At 40.8% G+C, this 24,038-nt stretch overlaps 1 protein-coding gene across 1 annotated transcript in view; it reads left to right on the top strand.

Annotated features, from left to right (window-relative positions):
• The window catches only part of LOC145399044 (putative neural-cadherin 2), a 317,668-nt gene that overhangs the window by 174,193 nt on the left and 119,437 nt on the right, over nt 1-24,038 (top strand). Inside the window, exon 6 of the mRNA XM_080271782.1 lies at nt 21,752-21,929. Within this exon, the coding sequence (XP_080127908.1) occupies nt 21,752-21,929 (178 nt within the window). The remainder of the gene's footprint in view (nt 1-21,751; nt 21,930-24,038) is intronic.

Raw genomic sequence — 24,038 nt, forward strand, 5'->3', positions numbered from 1 at the left:
CGACAGGAACAACATCACACGTACTCGCCAAAAGCGCGGTTTGTTCGATCTGGGCGGCGCAATTCTTGGGAACATCTTTGGATTGGCTACAGAGGATGACCTTAAAGAAATAAACAAAAAATTTAATAAGATAGCTCAGGTACTAACATACCAAGATAAATTCATCACAGGACAGAACTCAGCAATGAAAACAATTGTGAAAAATCTGAAACAAGCAGAAAACGTAGCTCTCGAGAGTATAGATAAAATAAATAACTTGGAGGGTAACGTTACCCTTTTCCAGCACTTCTCCATCATCACAGAACATATTGACACGATTCTACTACAATTAGAGAACACTAGAGATCATTTCAGGGCACTTATGCAAGGAATTTCGAATGCTGGTGATGGCAAGATCACAAATGACTTACTCCCAGTTCATGAGCTACGTCAGATAGTTAGTCAAGGCATACATACACATAAATTGAAGCCATTGTTCCGCAGTAGGGAATTTATGCAATATTACCCGTACTTGGAAGCAACACTAACACCAACATCAGTGATAGTTCATGTACCATTCATCACGGAAGACCTGTTCACAGTATACCAAATACACCCCTTCCCCTATAGAAACAACAACACTTTAGTCATCATCAACATCAACACAGACACCGAACTCATCATGGTCTCCAAGAGACGAGACACTGTCACTTTCGCAAGTGAGTCAACGATTGAGCGAAAGTGCCGCACATCCTTACATGCTGTTCATCTTTGTCCTGCGTACATTTTCACGTTTCAGCCTACTGATACGGTCCCTTGTGAAATAGCTATCATCAGCAATAACAATATTCATCATCATTGCAACTTCACTTTTGCTCCAGATAAACTTGTACACCATCAACGCATTGGACACTCGCAGTTTTTTTATTTCCCTCATAACACATCAGTTTACATAGTCTGTCCAGATATACCACCATCTCATACATCAGCCTCAGGATTATACATAGCACCAGACTACTGTGCGGTATTTACACCATCCATGTCTACTTTTTCCACCATCAATCACTACGCCATCCTCAATCATACACACAAACATTTCCACCCACTGCCTGATATGGACTTAAACATGAGCACAAGTATTAAGCTGACTTCACCTAAGTTTGAAACTATGCAGCTGATCAATGAAACAATGAAGCCCTGGGAAGATTTGAGTTTGAGTATGTTCAACCCATATTATGTGTATAGCCAAGCACCTTCTGTCTTCATAATTATCTGCATTGTGGTTGCAGTATTGCTGTTGGCCATGCACAGAATGCATGCAAGAATTGCTAATTTGGAGTCATTGTTTAGTGGGGGAGAGTTAACATCACAGTTAACCACCCTGAATGAAGTGTATATATTTTGTATATAGTATTAATTATATATATAAAAAAAAAATAATAATAATAATAATAATAATAATAATAATAACACAAAGAAGAATGACCCATATATGGCAGACCAGTACCATTATCTTTAAATGAAATATTAGTAACTCTTACAATATTCTTAATTTTAAACTATTTTTATTCTTGCATGTATGCAATTCACTATAATAACCCAAGTACATACTGTATTACAGTTAAATAATTTACTTTAATGCATTTATTCCAATATGTATTCAACTTATTTAAAGTGTAATATTACTGAATAATCACTATTTACTATGCATAATATATGTATACAATATTCATACAATTATGTTACTTTACAATATTATGTATTTCACTTAATTAGCTTATAAGTTCATTATAATGTGTATGTAGTATGTATTAATATATTATAACTATTAAATGTCGATGGTACGTCATTTTCGCGCGGCCGAGCAAATATAGGACTACATAATAGATAGATAGATAAATAGATAGATAGAGAGACAGATAGAAGCAGGAAGTCAAATGATGAGAAGGTGTTGTGTTTGCGAGAAGCGAGCAGCGCTAAACGCTTACACGGGGGAAAGCTGACGACAGCGGCCAGTAAGGAGATGATTCATAGCTGTCAGCAGTCCTCTCGTGAGAAGGTTCTGTTGCCATGAGGAAGGTGCGGGACACACACACCCTACTACACGAGATTTTAGGAAAGAGAGTTTAGAAGGAGACAAGCGACCCTATAGAGAGGTCGAGACGGAGATTAGCTTGAGAACAGAGAGAGAGAGAGATAGCGAGACAGGGAGGTAGCTACCCAGGACTTATACTATTATACCTGTTTAATATTTCCAAGACAAATAAAGATAGTCCCATACTATTCTTTACCTCTCCCGTCACTACATGACATCTGGTGGGGAAACTACTACAAGATATAAAAGCCGCTCGACCACAAGTCTAACATATACTTCTCTACAATTAACTACAAAGTCTTTATGACACTAGTACTGCATTGTGTGACACTGTAGATTTCGTCAAAGTACACATCTATAAAATTACTTCATTTGCTGCAGAACCCCCATCATTTTTCCTTCCAATTTTTTTTTTTTTTTTTTTTTTTTTTTTCACTTCCCTGGGCATAAGCCTAACAGCCCATTCCCTGAGGCCCAACAGTCCCCCTACGTACCATACACCTTCACATGTTTCAACAGAAACCGCTTCCACTAATGAGGCCATCAGTAACTGTAGCTCCGTAACGCTTGAGAACTGGACCCATGCTCGTACAACTTTTTTTTTTTTTTACTAAAAGTTAACAGGAAACGGCAGAAGTATAAAATACTGTACCACACGTACTGTACACATCTCAGTCAACCCATAAACCATCATTTAAAAAAGGTGCTCCAAATCCTTGTCATTTGCACTAAATATATACCCTTTCACTCTGTCTTATTAGCATTATTCCCATGGACATCATACTACTCGTATGTTCATCATCCTCACCCAGTTTTCTCATGTTTACCATAGTTTTGGACGAGTAAAATAAGATTATTAGACGCATCATGGCCAGCAGTCAGGAGAGAGGACGCACCAGGTTAAGTAGTGTTCCTTCTGTCCTTAAGGGGATATGAGGTTCCTTGCAGCACAAATGTTTGGTGGTGAATCATCAAACTCGTCTGTCCACAGGAAAAAAAAAGGGGGGAGAGGGGGGGATCTAGGCCATACCCCCCCATGTCCCCGAACTGTCTTTTGTGACACGCGGGAAATGTATGTCGTATTCTTCTTCCTTTAGGATATTGCGAGGTCTGTACTTTTAACTCTTCCACTGGACTGAATTTCACTTCGTTTAATATAAGAGTCAGGGGTTTAATGAAAAGAAAACTGAAAATGTTCCTTAGCCAAGAAAAGGTGAAGAGGTGGGTAGTTCTCTGGTCGTAACCGTTCTCCTTATAGAGGTCTGAATAGCCCTGCCGGGTTGCCCGTTTCGTTTAAAGATACGGGGCCCTTGGACATCTTTTTCACTTTATTTTTGGCATTAGTTTGGTTGGACTTTAAAAGGTTAGTTACGGCTCTGGTAGACCCAGTAAATTCAAGGGGTCTCTCCTAAGATGGATAAAATCGTCTGATTCCGGCAAAAATAAACTAAATATGGACGTCATCCTGATCCAAGTGGCCAAAGACACGCGCGCTGTGTTACCTCGTTGAAGTTTGTGACCATCTGCAGGGTTCTCACAGGCAGGCCAACAAGGTCTTCTCTCTCCCTCCTTCCCTCCCTTCCTCTCCCTCTCTCCCTTCCTCCCTCCTAGCTCTCTCCCTTCCTTCCTCCTGCCTCTCTCCCTTCCTCCTGCCTTTCAGACTCCTCTCTTTCCACACCTTCCTGGCTTCAGTAACTTTTTTCTGGTTGTAACTTTTGTGCCTTCGCTGGTACCTTCTTCTTTCTCTCTTTCTCTCCCTGTGTCTGCGGCTTCTCAGTCAATCCCAAACTCGTGACCTTTTGCGAAGAGACAGATGGTGGATTGCTCTAGCTAGCTCTCTGTATATCTATCTGTCAGCATTTGTCTTCTTGTCTATAATTGTTTTTAAGTAAATTGTCATCCTTCGTATCGGCCTCACGCTCTCTCAGTCATCCTCCACACCCAGGTGTTTTGAAAGGAGACAACGTTGTTTTGATCGGTTTAGCTCTCATCGTTTGTATTTTACCAGTCTTGCAAGGACAGGTGTGGCGATGCTCTGTCTTTTTCTGTTTCTGTCTGTCGTTGATCCATCTGGCGAGGAGACATACAACGTAATTTATGTCCGTTTTTGCCTGTTTATTTAATTATCGACCTATTTCTGTCTGTCGTCTTAAGATTGATCATCTTTGCAAGGCTATGGAGGCAACATTTATATCTACCGAGTAATATGTGTAAGGCTATTAACCGCTGCTACTACTGTGTGTGTGTGTGTGTGTGTGTGAGAGAGAGTCTCCCTGCCACTCCGTTTCTCCTGTGTTTACGTTTCATTTGCCTGACTGTCTCCGATGCGTCTCCATCGGCAACAGTGCCTCTAAATGACACAGTTTTCCCTGCTTGTTTCTCTGCCTCGACGCAGAGTATTTTTCCAGAGTAACCCACTCATGTTTTTCTCGTTTTCTTTTTTTACTTCTAAGGGGTGGCATTTTATCATCATTGGCTGACTCTCTCTCTCTCAGCTCTACCAGTCATCCTGTTTGTTCAGGGCCATTGAAAGCGTTATAGGCTCACAGATCAGAGAGAGAGAGAGAGAGAGAGAGAGAGAGAGAGAGAGAGAGAGAGAGAGAGAGAGAAAAGGAAGAAAAAAAATAATGGAGGAGAAATTGAAGATTATATAGTTAGGGAGAGAACAGGAAGAGGAACTAAAAGAAGGAAGTTATACATCGCAAGTAATGCCGAAAGAGAGTAAGGAAGAGGGAAGAAGGAGATATAAAGGAGAGGAAGGATGGAAAAGAGAGAGAGAGAGAGAGAGAGAGAGAGAGAGATGGAAGAAGGAAAAGGGTGATAAATGAAGTGGATGTAAGGGAGAAAGAGAAATTCAGAGGTATAAAGGAAAGGAATAAGAAGTAAAAGAGAGAGAGAGAGAGAGAGAGAGAGAGAGAGAGAGAGAGAGAGAGAGAGAGAATAATGGGAAAGATAGAGCGAGATTAAAGTGAAGAGAGAAGAAATGTGGGGAGAGGAGAAGAGGTAAAAATGAAATAATGAAAAAGGAACGGAAAAGAAGGGAGGAAAGGATGAAGAAGAAAAAGAAGAAGAAAAATGAGGAAGAGGTAAAGGAAGAGAAAGAGAAGTAAAGAAGAATGGATGAAAGATAAGGAGATAAATGAAGAGGAAGCAAAGGAAGTAGTGAAGAAAGTCTGGAAGAAATAGGAAGAGGAAGTCAGAAGATAGGGAGAAGAGGAAGAAGAAGGAACGAAGAAAAGAAATTAAGAGAGAGAGAGCGAGAGAAGAAGAAGAACTAGAGCAAGTAAGAACAAATGAGAGAAGAGAGACAGAAAGAGAGACGAGAGGCGGTGAGAAAGAGGAACAGCCTTGAGAAAGAAAGAAAGAGAGGAGAGAAAGGGAAGAAAGGAGAGCAGGAGAAAAGAGAGACAGGCGTAGAACTATTACTTGAGGAGGAAATATGAGAATGATAAAGAAAGGAGGATCTTTGAAATGGATGAGAGAGAGAGAGAGAGAGAGAGAGAGAGAGAGAGAGAGAGAGAGAGAGAATTATCAGAGATGGAGGGAAGTGAGAAATACTGTCTTAGAGTAAAGGAAGGGAAGCGTAGCGTCGTATGGCTTAAATGATGAGGGGCATTAAAGAGAGAGAGAGAGAGACAGACAGACAGACAGACAGACAGACAGACAGACAGGCAGAGACAGACAGACAGACACAGAGACAGAGATACAGGGGAGGGTTTTATGACAACCTTTTGACCTTAAACAAGCCCACTTTTTCCTTTCTCAGTTTACTTAGAACAGGGTAGCTCATTGGCAGAAAAAGAGAACACTGCGACTCTATATCCTTTCCATAGCACTTATTCGTGACTAGCATCATATTTTTAGGGGTAGTCTATATATTCGTAAACTGACTCCGTGCCTACTTTACCCCTGCACAATTGTTGACTTTATACACTGGTTTTATTCGCCCCTGTGTAGAGTACAACTCTCATGTGTGGGGAGGCTCCCCACATACAGCTCTTCCCAACAAGGTGGAGTCAAAGGCTTTTCGTCTCATTAACTCTCCTCCTCTTACTGGTTCCCTTCAACCTCTGTCTCTTCGCCGCACTGTTGCATCTTTATCTCTGTTCTATCCCTACATTAATGGTCACTGCTTCTCTTAACCCTCAGCTTGCATCCCTCCACCTCTGTGGCGGGCGCGGAGCACCCGTCTAAAAACAAACTCTCATCCTTTTTCTGTCCATCTCTCTAAAACAAGAGTTAACCGTTACTCCCAGTCCTTTATGTATGCAACAGGTCTGCTCTGGAACTGTCTCCCTCTGTTTTCATTTCCTACTGCCTATGATCTCAAGTCTTTTAAGCACAGTGTGTCCAGGCATTTCGAAATAAACGGATCTTGAATTTTGCTCTGTGTTGTCTTGTTTTTCCTTTTTCTTTTGGGAACAATCTTGCGGGCTCCTGGCCTGTGGTTCCTTCTTCCTTGCATAAAAAAAACAACAACTCAGCAGTGAAGATGGAAAGCTGGAAATTTTAGGCCAAGTTAGGGTAAATATCGTATAACTTCAGTGGTCTTCAGTAGGGTAGGAGAACGCAAAGCTTTTAAAGTCTGAATATTTTAGTGAATGGATAACTCATAATTAAACGATTTTTTACCCAACCAGTACCACCTAAATAATTGCTGTGGGTAGTCTGACGTTGAATCTGGGAGTCGTATTCCAAGTGGATTTAAATATTTCCTAGTACCTCTTCCCTAGCGATTTATTCAGCACAGTGCACCTCAGTGCCCACTTGTATGTTATTGATGCTAACAGTGTCAATAGTATAGCGATATTGACAGCATACAGTCGAGTGTTGAGGTGTGGTATGCAAAACTAGAAAACCTTCGGAGAGTGCATACCTCAGTCAACGCCAGTATAATTTATGATATGTAAACCCAGCCTCCGCTCAGCGTCGTTGGCGGAGGTAATTTATTCTACAGGCTTGGTGTAGTGTGCCCTGTTACACAAAATCGAAGAAGACATACCTCTGCCGACGACATTAAAATGTATGATTTATTCCTCTATCCGGATATGGATCTGTCTCGATATCCAGTCATTTCTTCCTTGGCCCAGTACCCACCTATCCACCGCAATTCATTGAAAACCGATAACAAATTTTTGAATTATCTAGGGAAAAAAACGACAGACAAACGACAAGGATGAATACATAACCTACGTCCTGCTTCGTTGGCGGAGGTAATGAGTCACAAAGAAAGAGGTGAAACTAAGCCTCCAGTCCCACCAGAGGCCAAGTGTTTTCCAGCATAATTCAGGATCGCTAAGATTAGGAGTGAAATTCTTCGTCGATAATGACAATGGTAAAGAATCATGCCACTGGAAAAATGCTTGAAGTCGCTGTGACGGTCGTTGTTTGCAAGTGAAAGGTAAAGGAGTCTGTTGTGTCTTGTTTCTGATAAGTACCAGTATAACTATCACTTGTATTCTAAATGGCTTCAGAGACATCGTAATACGTCTTCTTTAACGATTTATTCTGCACCTTACACCCCAATATCCCCTTGAATTTCATTATCGGAAACTATTTGCATATCGATATTAAAATGATTTTTTTTTTATGCGAGGAAGAAGGAACCAAAGGCTGAGCCTGCATGAACGTTCCTTCCAAGAGAGAGAGAGAGAGAGAGAGAGAGAGAGAGAGAAAAAAGAGAGCCAAATTTAAGATCTATTCATTTCCAGATGCCTGGACAGACTGCGTTTGAAAGACTGGAGATCATAGGAAGCAGGAAATACAGACAGGAATATAGTTCCAGAGTTGACCTGTTGCATAAATAAAGGAGTGGGAATAACGGTTAACTCTTGCATTAGAGAGTTGGGCAGAAAAGGGAAGAGAGTTTGTTGCTAGACGGGTGCTATGCGCCCGTCGTAGAGGTGGAGGGATGCAAGCAGACAGTTCAGAGGAGCAGTGACCATTGAAGTAGCGATAGAAAAGAAATAAAGAGGCAACAGTGCGGCGAAGAGACAGAGGTTGAAGAGAGCCAGTAACAGGAGGAGAGTTGATGAGATGAATAGCCTTTGACTACTTCCTATTGAGAAGAGCTGTATGTGGGGAGCCTCCCCACACAAGAGAGTTGTACTCTAAACAGGGGCGAATAAAACCCGTGTATAAAGTCAACAACTGTGCAGGGGTAAAGAAGGCACGAAGTCGGCTTAGCACACCCAATCTCTTGGAAGCAGATTTTACAAGAGATGCAATATGATCTTTCCAAGATAAGTCCCATGTGAATGAAACCCCAAGCATGTTCAAGGATGATGCAGGCTTGAGCTGGATATTATTAAACATCAGTGGGTATACCTGTGGAAGATTTTGTCGGGTTGATAGGTGTAAAAACTGAGTCTTTGATGCATTAAAAACAACAAGATTATTTTTACCCCAGTCAGAGATACGAGCGAAGTCAGACATTAAGTGTGCCATAGCCTCATCCCTTGTTTGTTGAAGTAACTGCTGAGATGGACGTTGTAGGAACCGAATGGAAAGGTGAGGGGTGGAATCATCAGCGTACGAGTGGATAGGGTTAGATGTACAGCTTAGAAGGTCATTGATGAATAAAAGGAAGAGAGTTGGTGATAGGACAGCGCCTTGAGGAACACCACTGTTGATAGATCTAGGAGAAGAACGATGACCGTCTACAACAGCAGCTATAGAACGACCAGAAAGGAAGCTATAGATGAAGGCACAGATAGAAGGATAGAGACCGTAAGAGGGCAGTTTGGAAATTAAAGATTTATGCCAGACTCGATCGAAAGCCTTTGAGATGTCAAGTGCAATGGCAAAGCTTTCGCCAAAGTCCCGAAAGGAGGATGACCAGGAGTCTGAAAGGTAGGTGAGAAGATCGCCAGTGGAGCGTCCCTGACGGAACCCATACTGACGATGTATTTATTGTCAGCTTTTTTCATGTGAGGGAACTGGGCCAATCCCATAATCTGGATGTCAAGTTGTTGTGGTATGAAATTCAGCGAGCTTTAGTTATGAGACAAAACTTAGTCTCCTTGGTTACTAGTCAGATGCACCCTTCAATCTAGATAGGGATTTTTGCCATGTGAAAAAAAAAAAAAGACGATAGTACACAGATGAATGTTAAAGTGTACCAAACAAAATAAATCACTAAAGAAAAGGTGTTGCAACGTGTCCTGTGCCGCTTGGAGTCCGTATGTACATAATTCATCATTGTTTTCGCTGGGGAAGAGAAGTGGGTCCGCGGGGATTTAGGGGATCGCCAAAGAGGGATTGAAGTTGAGAAGTTTGAGAACCCCCGCGCACACACACACACACACACACACACACACACACACACACACACACACACACACACACACACACACACACACACACACACACACACACACACACACACACACACACACACACACACACACACACACACACACACACACACACACACATATAGATAGATAAATAGATAGATATACGAGAATTATATGAGAGAGAGAGAGAGAAAGTCAGAAGGACAGGATTAAGAATACGACTGTCAAAACCTCGGGAGAAAAGGATAAGGGAAAACCGATTGACATCAATATCACTGCAGGATATCGGCAGGGGATGGGGAAGCCTTAACTTGGGCGTGTGGAAGACTGGGTGATGAGGAAGTGGAAGTGGAAGAGTGAAATGTGGATTCAAGAAAGATATGAGTGGATCAGGAGGAATGTAAGAGTGGAAGAGCTTCAAGATGGAGTGCAGTAGGAAAAGGCAAGAGTTGGATAGCAAAACGTGAACGCAAGACTATGAGTTTGTGTGTATGTACTGGAGCAACTGGCTTAGGGTGGATGAGCAGGCTGTAGATGCAAGAAAGTGAGAGTAGAAGAAAGTAAGAGTCTGTAAGTGTGTATTTTAACGGCCGGCTTGGATTGGAAGAGCTGACTGTAGGTTTTATGAAGTAGCAGTGGAATAGCACAGTGTAGAGGTAAAATTTAGAAAATATGCGAAATAGAGTCCCTGGAGGAGGAGACGAGAAGTATCCCCATTGGTACACCTTTTCTTAGAGACGACCAGAAGAGGCTTCCTGATCTTTTGCATCTTTTTAATAGTAACATTTGTGGGCTTTCCTTTTACGTTTTTGGCTTTTTATTCGTTTGTATTTTTCCCTGACGTGAAAATAGTTCTTCTTGTTATTTTATCACATTTTTATTCATCGGCAGTGTCCTTTATGTTACTCTGCCATGATAAATTTTCCTTATCAGTTATTCAGTCATCTTTTAACTCTCCGTGGACCACCAGTTCTCCTCCACCATCTTCACATTTTTCCATCCCAGACACAGCTGTCTCAGGCTGCTAATAGTAACCTCTTTCCATTACACTCCTGCTACCTCTGTAATGATTTTCAAAACACATTTAGTTGTTCTGTGTACGTTAACAGTGCCTTTATTTGCTATCTTGTTCCGAACTTGAATCTTCCGAAATTTCAGCATTTGGTTTGGCTATCATGGCACTGTGTAAACGTAGATAATGTGTACTGCTTACCTTTCCCCTGATTCTGCTAATTTCAGTATTACGTGGCTGTTTCTTTACGCAAGTAGAACACATTCTTTCATTTTTTATTTTCCCTGAAATCTTCATTTTGGGAAATATTAATCCTCAGCAACACCTTTGGCTCCTCTATCCATTCGCTGACCCACCTTGTGAACTTGCTTTAGCTTTTCTAACCCTAATAATCTACAGTTAGAACATCGCGTACTGTACGCAGTCCATATCTCCGACCGCCTTGAAGGGGGACCCAATATCCTCGACATTTTCTAACAACAGATGTTCCTGCCTCTCAGTCAGTCATCTTTCTTTACCATACTCCTCTGGTTACAATCCATTCCCGAACTCTATTATCTCGCCCCCTGAAGGCCTCTGGACCCTCCTCAGAAGGGATGTTTGTGACACTACGGCTCTACGAATTGAAGGACCCTCAGACAATCTGTCTGTCTGTTAATACCCAGACGTCGTAATCCCGGAGAGGGTGGCCACGATTAAATCTCCTCCATGTTGCCTTGTATTCCACCACCATGCTACCCTTTCCTCAGCTCATACCACGTTCATTCCTATACATATCCTCCCCGTCCCTCCATCACATCCGCGGACTCCTGCCGCTTGCACATTACTTAGTACCTTAGGCAGTATTCCTTTGATTTTCCTGGAATGGTAGTAGCTTAAACGAGAATCCTCCCAGTCTGCAGAGCGTATTACAGTCACCAGCCTCTCAAGTATGGAAACATTTCTTCCTTTTTTTTTTTACCCTCTGGAGGAGGATGCCTTCATGTGGTGGCGCCGATAGAATCAGGTTGCCCAGTTGCCTAGTTACACAAACGACTCTCATATGCTTCCCTGTTCCCCCAAAAGAGGATGAGGAACTGCAGAAGTGTATTAAAGTCTTTAGTTCACTGGATTCATATTCAGATGGGCTTTGATTTGCTGAATCGATAGAGGGGCGGCTTGCAGTCCCAGTGGAGCCAGGATCGAATCTCGGCTGGGGCAGGGAACAGTTTAGGGATGTGAATTTCATAAAAGAAGATTTTACTGATCTATCAGAAGACCCGCCGACATGTCGTAAAAATACCGTCGCTAATACCAGTACACTAGTCCTGTATGAGACAGCCCTAGCATGTATTCAAAATGGACGGTGGGTTTTAGCGCCGAAGTGGTGATATGTGGAGGTGTGTAGGAGGACTGCTGGGCCTTGGGATACTCCCTGAAGTCTTTGCCCAGAGTCTAACACATAAAAAAAAAATGCTACTTCTGTTATCCTTCGACTGATGCTGTAGCTGAAGACTTAGTTTACCCATGCTTACTGTAATGCTGTCTGTAAGAAGGTTATAGGAAGTGAAGGTGGTGTGTAGAACAGAGCCATCTATGATGGACTTTATAGTTGGTTAATATATCGAGGTGGGAATGAAAGTGTCTGTTGCCTTCGTGGATCTGGAGAAAACATATGACAGAGTAGACTGGAAATGTGGAAGGTGCTGGGAATATCTGGAGCGAATGGGAAATTCCCAAATGCTTGTAAGAGTATGTTTGGAGGCCTAAGGGAGGCGGTGCTAGTGGAAGGTTAACTGAGCGGTTTCATTATCTGCACTGAAAGAGGGATATGTAATGATTCCGTGGTTGTTCAGTATATAGAGCCTAGGTGTTCAGAAATTATCCTTACAACTTGCAAAATTTTTTGGAGGGAAAGTAGGCTATGTCGGACACTGATTTCTAATTAATAAACTCATACTCTTCCATTTCCTTGGCTAATCAACCTAGCACCGATAAACGCCTCATTACTTGGTCATGCATTAAACCACAACACACACTGCTTCTGAGTGATACCTCGCAGTGCCACACCTCAATTTGCCACACCTCATGCACACCTCTCAGTCACACCTGTCACTGCCACACCTCACACACGCGGAATACGCCGCATACCCTCGCGGTTCCACATCACATACAGTCACACATACACTGCCACACCTCATGCACACCTCAAAGTCACATCTCATACTGCTACACCTCAACCATTTCTCAGTCACACCATGCATTGCCACACCTCACAGTCACATCTCACTCTGCTACACACACACACACACACACACACACACACACACACACACACACACACACACACACACACACACACACACACACACACACACACAGAGGCTGGCAAAAACTTTATCACTCCACATTCTAAAGGCGGGCGATAAATATGCAGAATTCATGGCAGGTGGATGAAATAAATAGAAAATTGCATTAAGTTAAATGATGGAGGAACAATAAAGGACTAAGGAGAAAATGGAGGGAAAAGAAATGGATGGAAAAGCAAATACTGAAGAAGGAGTATTAGTTATCATAAGAAAAAGGGAGAACATAGTGAGAGCGACAGTAGAAAGCTAAAAATATGTGTTTATGTTTGCAGGTAAAGAAGGTGAAATTAGAAATATAGTTGAGAGAAAACAGACAGAGGAAAAGCAAGCCAGTGAAAAGATTAAGGAATTAGGTACAGAAGGTAATGGCTGGGAGGAAGAGATTGATGGAGTGTAGAGTTTGGGACAGTACTGGAAGGCTGGGGCAAGACCAGTCAGAATTCAGTTCCAGTCAGTAAGTGTGGCAGAGAAGGTGTTGAAAGTTACATGTGTGTTGAAGGAAAGTGAGAAATACAAGGGGATAGCAGTGAGGAGGAACTTGAATCGGGAGAAAAGAGAGAAAATGAGAAATTTAATATCAGAAACAAAGAAAAAAAAAACAATGAGAGACCAGGTTAAGAAGCGAATACGTTTTTCTAAAGAGCATTAATTATGAAAGTGATGAAATGGTAGATAAAAGAGAGGACAAAGAGAAAATAAAAAATCATAAAGTAAGAGATGTTATACATGGTAAAGTAATGGACAAGGAGAACAGTTTAATAAAAATAATGTATAGTAATATGGATGGACTGATTAAAGAATGCTAGAGTAAGATGATCATACTAACAAAGAAAAAACAGAAGTAATTCGTTTAAGTGAAACAAAAAAGGACATGAAAGGAGCGATGATGTCTTAGAGTGGATATAATGTATGGAGAAGAGATAAAGGAGGAAGAGCTGAGGGAGGAGTTCCGATAATGACAAAAAATAATCTGAAGGTAAGACAGGTAGAAGCAGATACCGGAAATAAAAATGAAGAAGCACTGACAATAGAAATCATCAGTGAGAAAGGCATTTAGATAGATATAGGAGTAGCTTATATGTCATCATGAACAGGAAAATGGAATGGTGAAGAATATGAAGTTATAACTAAAGATATGTTAATATACCTGGAAAAACGGGTACGAAAGCAAAACAAAGTGGTATTAACTGGAGACTTTAATTGTAAGGAGGTTAACTGGGAGGAAAGTGATGCAGGTAATAACGCCAATACGTGGGGTTATAAATTACATGAACTGGCAATGGAAAACTTATTGATCCAAAACATTAAGAAGAGCACAAGAAAAAGAGATGACGAATCACCGAGGTTAGATCACGTTTTCACAAAAGATCCAAATGATGTCCAAACTATAAAGTACTGTTGTTCCCTAGGAAGGAGTGATCATATGCTAACAGAAGCTGAGGTTATAAACAGTAGGTTTAATTGTAGGAAACCTGATATTAATTCTTTGAGAAAATATTTTGGTGAATATGACAGAAGAGAGTTTAATGAAGCAAAGATGCGCAAAATAAATACTTTCAGTTAAAGGAAGCATACTCGTATATTGAGGGTGTTAGTAAATATGTTCCAAAATATGTAACTTAATTCGAGAAGGAAAAGGAATGGTTTAATGATAGATATAGAACAGCAATGGAAAAGAGAAACAGTGCTGGAAATGTAGTAAGGAAAACTACGAGTAAATCAGCGTGGGAGAGAGAAAAATTTCTGAAATGATTTTGTGAGGATTAGAAGAGAAGCAGCTTCTAAATGTAAAAAGAATGTAGTGGATAAATGTGGAAGTGACCCCAAAATGTTTTACAAGTATATACATAATAAACTGAAAATTCAAGATTGAATTGTATGATTAAAATATGATAATAAAGAATATGAAACAGAAGACATGTGTGAGATTATATATGAGAAATTCCAAACATAATTTGTAAAGCAAGAGGATTTTCAGGTCTGAAATAAATCATAAGAATTAAAAATGAGGTTAAATTTGAACTTAATGAGCTTTTGGAGTTGATGAAAAATGTGGATGCAACCAAAGCCGTGGGATCTGATAACATTTCTGGCTGGGTAACCAAGGAATGTGCTAATGAATTAATTAAACCAATATATGATGTATTAAAATGTTCTTTAATGGAGGGAGATTTGACAAGGGATTGGAAGGGAGCAAATGTAGTACCAGTATATTAGAGTGGCTGCAGAGAAGACCCGTTAAACATAGACCAATGTCACTTACAGGTAATGTTTGTAAATTGTGCAATAAACTCATAAGGAAGAGATGGGCAGCTCATATAGAGAAAAATAAGATACCTCTAGGCAATTTAGTTTCAGAGAAGGTATTTCATGCATCACAAGCTTACTAAGTTTTTTTTTGACAGAGTTATTAATGTGTTACAGAAATGAGATGGGTTTGTGGATTTTATGTATTTGGATATCAAGGAAAGCATCTGGAAAAAAAAAAAAATGGTGGCATAGATGGTGTTTTACTGAAATGAATGAGGAGTTACCTCACCAGCAGACAGATGAGAACAGATTAGAAACAAATTTTCAACATGGAAGTGATAAGTGGAGTGCCCCAAGGAGCAGTTTTAGCCCCCATTATGTTCCTGATATATGTAGATGATATGCTCTGTGAAGTTCGGTCATGTATGAGTATGTTTGCCGATGATGCAAATATCATGAAGAAAATTGTAGATGAAAATAGTTCTAGAGAGTTGCAGGAAGATTTAGATCAAGTGCATAAATGGGACCAGTTATGGAAGATTGATTGTAACACCAATAAAGACAGTGTAATGTAACTGAGATGGACATAAGTAAGAGAAGACCAAATTGGGTTAAAAAAATGGGAAACAAAGATATCAACAAAGCTACTATGGAGAAAGATTTGTGTGTAATAATACAGCAAGGGGAAGCCAGAGAAGCATATAAATAGATAATTATTGGAGCATTTAATCTGTTGATGAATAAAAAACCAGCATTAGATTATATGAGCGAGGAAATGCTTGGTAAGTTGATAATGACGATGGAATGGTTAGATAAAGATGCGAATATGCTGCTGCAGTGTGGTCTCCCCTCTTAAAAATATAAATAAATTAGAGGAGATGCAAAGAGGGGTTACAAAAGTTATAACAAGCTTAAGGGATTTGCTATATGAAGAGAGATTGGAAAGGTTGAAAGTGAGTACATCACAGGAAAGAGGAGAAAAAGAGGAGATATGATAATGATGTATAAGTGTAAGCACATTATAGACAACACTGATAGAGAAGATTATATCATAAGGGATGAGGGAAGAACGAGAGGACATAATTTTAGATTAAAGAAACCAACTTGTTTGGGTGATGTAAGAAAATATAGCTTTCCACAAGTGCTCGTGGGCCCTTCGGGCCTCTCGCACTTGCTCTTGCGGAGGGCTCTCGCGCTGCTAAAATATATTTTAGTTATCCTTGTGGGCAAAAAATTCTACGGAGATCCTATGCCGTGCGCCTGGAGCAACTTTTTTTTTTTTTTTTTTTATCAAAATGTGATCGCATATTAAATATAGTAAAAGTTATTCAATCGTGATGGGACCAAGTTTTTCACATCAGCGAATTTTTTGCGATTTTTGTGCCAATTTTGGTTCGATCTGAATGTGTAGTTTCGGCTGCCCAAAACACACACACACACACACACACACACACACACACACACACACACACACACACACACACACACACACACACACACACACACACACACACACACGCCTACTGCTATAGTATATTAGAAAAAGAATTATAACTAAATGGAATAATTTGGATGAAAATGTGATTTATGCAAAGAATATCCATGCTTTCAAAACAAAGTTGGATAGTTTTATCATTGGAGGCGGGACAACACAAGATTAACTCAGATTCTGTAGAACACAAATCGGTAAATACAAATGGGTGAGCGCGCGCGCTCTCACACACACACACACACACACACACACACACACACACACACACACACACACACACACACACACACACACACACACACACACACACACACACACACACACACACACACACACAGTACGACGTTTCCCTAGTCACACGTAACATTACCACACATACTCCTTCACCCCGCCATTCCTCTCACCCCCCACTTCACTGCTACTGTACATATAAACTTTCCTAACACCCTGTAGAAGAATGCGAGACGAGAAAACAGCGAGAGGAGAGGGAAGAAGATGAATACGAGAGAGTGATTGGGGTGACTGAGCGATATCAGTTACGGTGATGGAGGTGGTGAGGATGCAATATATACTGACGGAGACACAGTGAGAGATGAGATGAATTGACCACAACAACGAGATGAGATGAGGGCAACGATGAGGTGATATAATGACGGCAACACGGAGATAAAATGATGGCAGCAGAGAGATGAGATGAAGTGATGCTAACGCAAAAATGAAATGGAGTGACGGTAACGAAGGGATGAAATGAAGTGAGGGTAACGAGATGAGATGGCGTGACGCTATAAAGAAATGAGATGATGTGATGGCAAAGATGAGATGAGATGAAAAGACGACGATGAAGAAGAGGGTTTTATGGCAACAACGAAGAGATGAAACGAAATGACAGCAACGAAGAGATGAGATGGTATGACGCTATAAAAGAGATGAGATGGTATGACGCTATAAAAGAGATGAGATGATAATGACAAGAAAGAGATGAGATGATATGACTGCAACGAAGAAATGCAAAAAAATAATGCCAAGCAAGAACGAGATATAATGGTGGCAAGAAGAGAGGAGATGTAATGAGAGAGTGAAGCCCATGCACAGGGATGATATGAAATCATTTTGTATGCTCCTGATTTTCTACGTGTTGTTGTGCTTAGAGAAAACTTTGTACTGAGCCATCGCCATAGCCATACCAACCAACCAACTTACATGTTTTTACAGAAGGAAATGGAGAAGGCTTAGATTTATGCTTATCAATTACGCGGGAGTAATTAAAGCAAACATTCACTTTATGCCAAGCCCGTCTTCCCCAGGAACGCGATCAGCAGTAGCCGGTTCATAGGCCTATCTGCGCAGGGTATAGTGACCTGCCTTCACCCACGACTGCCACCCTCCACCAACCACGTCTTTCCTCTACGCTACCCCCATCCCAGTATTTACCTTAAAAAAAAAAAAAAAAAAAAAGGTCTGTGGCTCTCACCTTCACAGCACCAACACAGTCCCATGTACGACGCCCTATTCCACAGGGTGTAATCGTCCTGTCCTATCCTACCATCATTTCAGTCCTCTCCGCCCACCCAAACAATTTCTGCTCCACCACCTTTGTTGTACACCTTACCGATCTACCCACAACATCTGTCTTCACAGGGTATACTCTTCTCAACACGCCAGTACCACCCTGTTCTATAGCAGCCCATCCCGCCCACTCCTCTCTGGCCACCTCACTATATCTGCGTTGGTGTGGTAAATGTGTAGATTATTGCCGCGACTACTAACCGACTTATGAAGCACATATTGAAGGTTATACACGGATTTAACTGATTCGTGATTTAACCATCTTGGGTATAAATGGAATTGAATTAACCTGACGGGGCTGGTGTGGATGTGAATCGCTAGAATATTCTTTAGGGGGAAACTAGACCGGAAAAATAACAGATTTCAACAATATTTCCAATGCATTTTAAGTAGGTAAATGAGCAGGTGTTTTCAGCCGCATGACTAATTTAAAAGGATTCTTCCAAATTTAAATACCTGCATACCTTGTTCTATGAAACACATGTAGTAATTCTTTTATTTTCTTTTTAACGCCTGTATAATTTCTGTATTTGTTAGATTGAGTATTTCTGTATGGTACAGCCTTAGCATGTAATTAAGTATGGACGGTGGGTGTTAGCGCCGAAGTGGTGACGTGTGGAGGGGTATGGTACGTAAGGGGATTCCTTGGCTTCACGGAACGGGCTCTGAAACCTATGCTCAGAGTCGAACTCATTAAAAAAAAAAAAAAAGGATGCCATTTAAAGATCATGATAAATGGTGTTCAAGTAAAGATCATTATACATTATTCGTTTAATATCGGAAGATTAAAAGGACGATATATCCAGATTTTTTTTTTACGTCAAAACAGCACATGTAGAATTTTTAATGGTCACTGCTTGCTTCCTGTGGCATTTTGATTAAAAAAAAAAAAACACCTTTTATCGTTAAATTACAGTACGCTATATGCATGCACAGATGCATGTATGATATATTATTGGGGATGATCATTGTTTTTAATAAAAAATAATTTTTGAATCCACAACTTTGTATTATGTAGTATATAAATAAAAATGGATCTTACGCAACATAAACCCAGAACCTATTCACCAAATTCAGAACTTGAATCCCTGGTATTATGAGTCATAGCATTTTACTGTATGGTTTATTGCTCACGTCATGCTACTCAGGGTTGAGTACGGCTGGTCACTCTCATCTTAATGTCTCGACCAACTTGCCTTGCCGCAGGCTACTACGCACCACATGGGGAAACACTGGATTAGATGATGAATGAAATGAATAGTCCTATGTAAATCGGTGCCAAGCATCGAATTACTGTACCTATCAACACAAAGTTTCTAAAGGATTTGGCCGAAATTTGTTTTGTGTTGTTACAGTCATACATTACAGGTTTCATTTCAATCCATCCAATAAGTGTCCCGTACAGTGTATGGGCCTAAATGATTCAGAGTGGCAGCGAATCGACCTTAATAGGCGACAATTCCCCTTATTAGCCTGAGAGAGTGAACATGGGTGAAAGGCTGTAAATGCTTGAAAAACGAATGTAGGCTGATATAACTGAAGTGATATAATGGGACCAGAATTGAGAGAGGTGTGTGGTTTTAACATGTTTGTTGATGAGAAACTAGTGATATCAGTTACAATATAGTAACGGCTGAAGGAGCAAAGATGCAATGAGAGAAAGAGGGATGATGAAAGCAGTTGGGAAATGTGATTGAGAAAGTGAAGTTGATGTGATATATATATACAGGGAGAGAGAATTTTGAATTTCATAATTGCAAAGTGGTAGCCAAATTGTCTAGCGGTACGTGGAAACACTCACCATTCACTCGTTCAGTGCAGCACATCCAGAAGTGACTATACTGCATGACGAACCCAATAGTTTCCTTTACTCCAGAAACGCATTTTGCCAACCTGTGGACACCTGGTGATCGAGTGAGTTCAGGCACATCAACTAAGAATAATCATCAGTAATCAACTCCAGCTGGTGTTTTGGGATAATTGCCCGCATGGCGCTCATGGACGGGTAACTGGTCACCTTCACCTTAAAATATCTTGAGTAAATAGCCTAGCCTCGGGTCCCTACGCTCATGATAGTACTGGCTTGGATGATGGGTGGATGGATGGATGGACAGATAGATAATGAGCCCAGTTAAAGTAGATGGATGAATGAATGGGTAGGTGGATGGATGGATGGATAAAATAATGAGCTTAATTAAGGTGGATGGATGGATGAATGAGTGGATGGATGAATGGATGGACTGATAAAAATACTGAGCATAGTTTGGGTGGATGGATGAATGAATGGGTGGATAGATGGATGAAAATATTGATCTTGGTTAAATTGGATGTATGTATGAATGGGTGGATAGATGGATGAAAATATTGATCTTAGTTAAATTGGATGTATGTATGAATGGGTGGATGGATGGATGAATGAGTGGACGGATAACTGAGTGGATGGGCGGATGGACGGATAAAAAAGAGCAAAATTGTAGTCAATATATAAAAAAAATGGAAGAATACAAGACGGAGAGAGGAGGAAGGGAAGACGAAGCAGAGTAATGAGAAATGAGGGTGAGAAATGGAGGTGAGTGAGCGACGGTAGTTAAGATGATAAGATGATAATAGAGCAATTTATACGGACGGTAATGAAGAGAGGGGCACAGGGAATGAGACAGAGGGGATATGGACGCGCTAGAGAGACACACACACACACACACACACACACACACACACACACACACACACACACACACACACACACACACACACACACACACACAGGCAGACAGAGGAATGTATTACCGGATTGAAAGTGTTAATAAGACAATAATTTCCTTTTTTTTTTACATACTTATTTACCATACGTCATTTTTGCACATTTTCATTAACCATTCACTACGTTGACGTCATATTCACTATATTATACCTCTCTCCAGACAAATATGCAACTGGAGAGAAGCTTATATTGAACTGGAGAGCACTGAGCCTTAGCTAACGCCCTCAGCACGAAATAGTCTCTTCAGAATTGGGTAAAATCGTAAGGAAATAGGATGAAAAACGCGTCGTCGGGCTGAAGCGATTAATTTCAGTGAGTTTGATTACAGGGTCAAAAATGTCTTGTTATGTGGAGGGAATTTTACCTGAGTGGGTTTGTGGTTTATACGGTTTTCTCATAGATGATGATGATGATGATGATGATGATGAGAAACAACAACAGCAACAATAGTAGTAGTAGTAGTAGTAGTAATAGTAGTAGTAGCAATAATAATAATAATAATAATAATAATAATAATAATAATAATAATAATAGTGCAATAATAGTAATAATAATAATAATAATAATAATAATAGTAATAATGATAATAATAATAATAATGATAATAATAATAATGATAATAATAATAATAATAATAATAATAATAATAATAATAATAATAATAAATATCTTTGTCCACTCTCTGCGACACTACATACCGGTGCGCTTCTCTCCTCGCTAGTCTCCTCTTACGGTGTTTGCTCCACACACACACACACACACACACACACACACACACACACACACACACACACACACACACACACACACAGATGTACAAACGTCCCATTATTATTATTATTGTTATTATTATTATTATTATTATTATTATTATTATTATTATTATTATTTAAAGATGTGCTTCACATTTACCTGCTTCAAATTTCCTCTCTCCTTTTTCTTCGCCACAGCCCCTTGACAGAGACCCTCCCCACGGACAAGCCCAGTGGCGACTACGGGTGTCAGCCACGGACGGGGAGCTGACGGCACACACGGACGTCCATGTCAACCTGAAGGACGTCAATGATAACGCACCCTTCTTCCCCCACCCCACCCTACACGCAGCCATCTCAGAGGACACGCCAAGAGGTACAGTCACCCACCCCCGCCCGCCGTTTTCCATTTAGTCAGGCTTCAAGTTTCAGACAGGGAAAATGTACTACTCTTTATTTATATTTATGTGGTAGGTGGGGGCGCTTACCATCCACTCACTCAGTGTAGTGCTGCTCTCAGGTGTCTGCCCTTTCCTCTCCTCTCTCCGTTCCTTCCTTCCTCTTCTGTCTATCTTTACTTCATCCTTTCCTCGTCCTTCTGCCTACGGGTGACTTTACACTCCCTCTTTTGTCTTTCTTTCCTTCATTCTTTCCTCTTCCTTCTGCCTATGGGTGACTCTACACTGAGTGACAAGCCTAATGGTTTCCTGTACACCAGGAAACCATTTACAACGCTGGGTGGTAACCATATAACCAAATTATGGCGCCTGGTGGTTTAGTGGGTAATTACATCTCTCCAATCGGATTGAGCCGGTGAAGGTTTATATCTAAGGGGTGGTTGGGGTTATTGCTCACGTAATGCCACTCGGGGATGATTGAGGCTGGTCACTCTCATCTTAAATGTCAGGACCGAATTCCCTAGTCCCGGGCTTCTACGCTCCTCATGGGGCAACGTAGAATTGGAGGATGGATGGATGGATGGATGAATAAGCCTCCTTTTTAATAGGACTCTTACTGTGGAATCTAGGTTCGTTTCTCTTCATTGATAGAGGCTCCAGCATATTTGTTACATGCATTGGCGTTGGTCACCTAATTGTTGCTTTCCACGCTGCTTGATCTCTAGCAGGCTGTATGACCAGTCCCTAATCCCTGAGGTCACACTGTATGGCTTAAGGTTTCGAATAATACTTAAAACCTAGAAGGTTTGTTCAGTAGTTTTTAAGTTACTTGGATTCCACAGACTCCACTTTTCAACTATGGAGTCAAAGTAACTAAGAAATTGCTGAACAAAACTTCTGGTTTTAAATACGTTACTCGAACCTGACGCCCAACTATAAATGCGTGACTGAGGAGATTGTACAGTTGATCAAAAAATTTTCGGTGCACATTTGGCGCGAAGCAAGTAACAACAGGGATGACTGCAATTGAAAAAAAATGGGGAGGGGTTATGCAACGATGGTAAACCTGTATAGATAAGGATGCCATATATCGCTTGCCTGTGACACCGTATAGTCAGTTTGTTATCATGAGCGTACTCAGATTAAAATACAGGCTGGCCCATTAATATCTCTTCACTAGAAACTCACCTTGATATCCAGTGTGTTGCAGGGACGGCTCATTGTGCTGGTGTGGGCGTGGGTTGAGGTGAATGAAGCAAGATAGATACTGATAACGTTGACTGAACCGCCCCTGCAACACACGACAAACCTAACAGCCTAATGGAAGAAAAAAGTGACATATGAGCCTCACCGTAGATTAATCTTCTTGGACCTTCACCAATATTTATCATTTCGGCCATCATGGTACCCCTCCTGAGCGATACTTCTTTGACTCAATGTTGCCCACGTCCACTGCCCCTCCTCTCTCTGCCCGGGCTTTGTGGCATTCAGGGCTTTTATTGAGTCTACCCTGTTCACTTAAGGCCGTCTGTTGCGGGTCTGAAAGGGTTATGTGGGAGTCTTTGATCTCTTCATTTTCTTTTCCTATTTTTCTCGTATGTGTGTTATTTATTTCTACGACAGTTATGAAGATAGTAAACAGGGGGATATCATACGGTGTTGATGAAGAAATACAGTAGCAGAACACAGGCCAAGGACACACACACACACACACACACACACACACACACACACACACACACACACACACACACACACACACACACACACACACACACACACACACAGAATGGCGGCTCTCCCCCTTCCTAATGGTTTGTAGGATTTACGATAAGGGTGAGAGGAGAAGTCTAGCTCCTGTCTTAAGCAGCTCGGATTAGACTGTGGCATTCTTATTTCCACTGTGAAAAAGATTGAGAATTGTAGCTTGTGTGTTGAATGGCGTCAAGTCATTAGCTATTTTTGGGAATGGAAATACTAATGATGACGACGATGATGATAGTAATGATAATGATAATATTAATAATGATAATAATAATGATGATGACGATGATAACAATAAGAATAAGAAGAATTAGATGATAATA

The sequence above is a fragment of the Coenobita brevimanus genome, chromosome 5, assembly GCF_032717465.1.
Source record: "Coenobita brevimanus isolate Jiangsu-jjx chromosome 5, ASM3271746v2, whole genome shotgun sequence".
NCBI lineage: Eukaryota > Metazoa > Arthropoda > Malacostraca > Decapoda > Coenobitidae > Coenobita > Coenobita brevimanus.